This window comes from Mandrillus leucophaeus, unplaced genomic scaffold, assembly GCF_000951045.1.
Source record: "Mandrillus leucophaeus isolate KB7577 unplaced genomic scaffold, Mleu.le_1.0 Scaffold72, whole genome shotgun sequence".
Lineage (NCBI taxonomy): Eukaryota > Metazoa > Chordata > Mammalia > Primates > Cercopithecidae > Mandrillus > Mandrillus leucophaeus.
The window spans coordinates 3,790,494-3,791,960 of NW_012107808.1; the positions used below are offsets into that span (position 1 = coordinate 3,790,494).

At 63.7% G+C, this 1,467-nt stretch overlaps 1 protein-coding gene across 1 annotated transcript in view; it reads right to left on the bottom strand.

Annotated features, from left to right (window-relative positions):
- The window catches only part of RRM2 (ribonucleotide reductase M2), a 16,440-nt gene extending 15,738 nt beyond the window's left edge, over nucleotides 1–702 (bottom strand). Inside the window, 3 exon segments of the mRNA XM_011965301.1 lie at nucleotides 8–73; nucleotides 158–354; nucleotides 357–702. Of these exon segments, the coding sequence (XP_011820691.1) occupies nucleotides 8–73; nucleotides 158–354; nucleotides 357–396 (303 nt within the window). The 5' untranslated portion in view covers nucleotides 397–702.
- Nucleotides 703–1,467: the final 765 nt, after the last annotated feature.

Genomic DNA, 1,467 nt, shown 5'->3' on the forward strand with positions numbered 1-1,467 from the left:
GCTCCGCGGGCTCCTGGAAGATCCTCCTCGCGGTCTTGCTGGCCAGGACGCGGGCCCCGCTCAGGGCTGGCGGCTGCAGGGAGACGTGTGTGAGTGGGGGGCGGCTTCGCTTCCCTGCCTCCCTCCCCGGCCCGCAGCACCCTCCCCGCGCGCTCACCGTGTTCTCCTTGTCGACCAGGCTTAGCCCCTTCAGCGGCGAGAGCTGCAGCTGCTGCGGGTTCGTGATGGGCGCGAGCGGGATGCGGACGGAGAGCATAGTGGCGGCGCAGCGAAGTACAGCCACAGGCCAGAACAGGATGGCTGGGACGCGAAGCACAGGCGACCCCTGGGTCCAGCAGCCTTTAAATCTCCCGTGCCGGCCCTTCCCATTCGCTTTGGCGCCCCGGCCCTTCCCATTGGCTGTGCCGTGCCCCCGACCCTTCCATTGGCTGCACCTTGACCCCACCCAGGCTGGCCGCGGGACAGCGCGCGATTTTCAAGCGCAGCGCGGGAGCCTCCGCCGGCGCCTTCCGGGGACCACCGGGGACACCCCCGTGGACGCCCCCCGGGACCTCCCGGTTCCCCCCCGCTCCGTCCGCTGGCTGGGTCGGGGGCGCCGCCGCCCGGGCCTCCACAGGTCCCACGGGACCAGGACCGCAGTCCCTGAGGGTCTCGGCGGCGTTGGCGCGCGCGGGCCCCGGTTCGCCTGGGAACCGTTTGGGATTACGTGAGGCGCAGCGATTGGAGCCCGCGGGCGCGCTTCCCCAAAGCGCCTCCTCCCAGCCGCGCCGCCGCAGGGCAGGGGACTTTGCCAACGAGGTTGGTGCAAAGGCCTGGAAGACGCTCCTGGGTCGGGGGAGGCGTTGCTGCGACCCTTTCGATCCGTGTCCCTGGGGTGGGGGTGCAAGGGCCCCGAGCCCTGACATTTGGGCGGGGTGGTCGGCGAGGACCCTACAGCCTAAAAGTTAGGGCTGCTGAGCCCCGCGGCTCGTTTTGCTGTGACTGGGACATGCGACCAGGCTTCTTACAGATTCGGCGTCCCCCTGAGTAAAATGGGACTCGTCACCGCGTGGGGTGTTAATGTGGTGAGGAGAGCATTCGTTGAGATGACTCATGTAAAATGTGCAGTCCTTCGTAAACCTTCAAACTCCAGGACACGGAGAGAAGGCCCTTGGTGCAATTTTCCACAGAAATCCTGTCTCCTGTCAGACCCCTGTCCCCTATTGTCACCCTTGCTTTAAGAATTGCAAACTGTGGCTGGGCGCGGTGGCTCACGCCTGTAGTCCCAGCACTTTGGGAGGCCGAGGCAGGAGGATTGTTTGAGGCCAAGAGCTGGAGACCAGCCTTGGCAACATAGTGAGACCCCGCCCCCATTAAAAAAAGAAAAAAAAAAACTTGTTTTAATTGCAAACTGAGCAAAAATTCCTGGGAGAAAGTTCACAGGATGATTTTAGAACTAGGATTTAATGTACTACTCATTGGGCATCA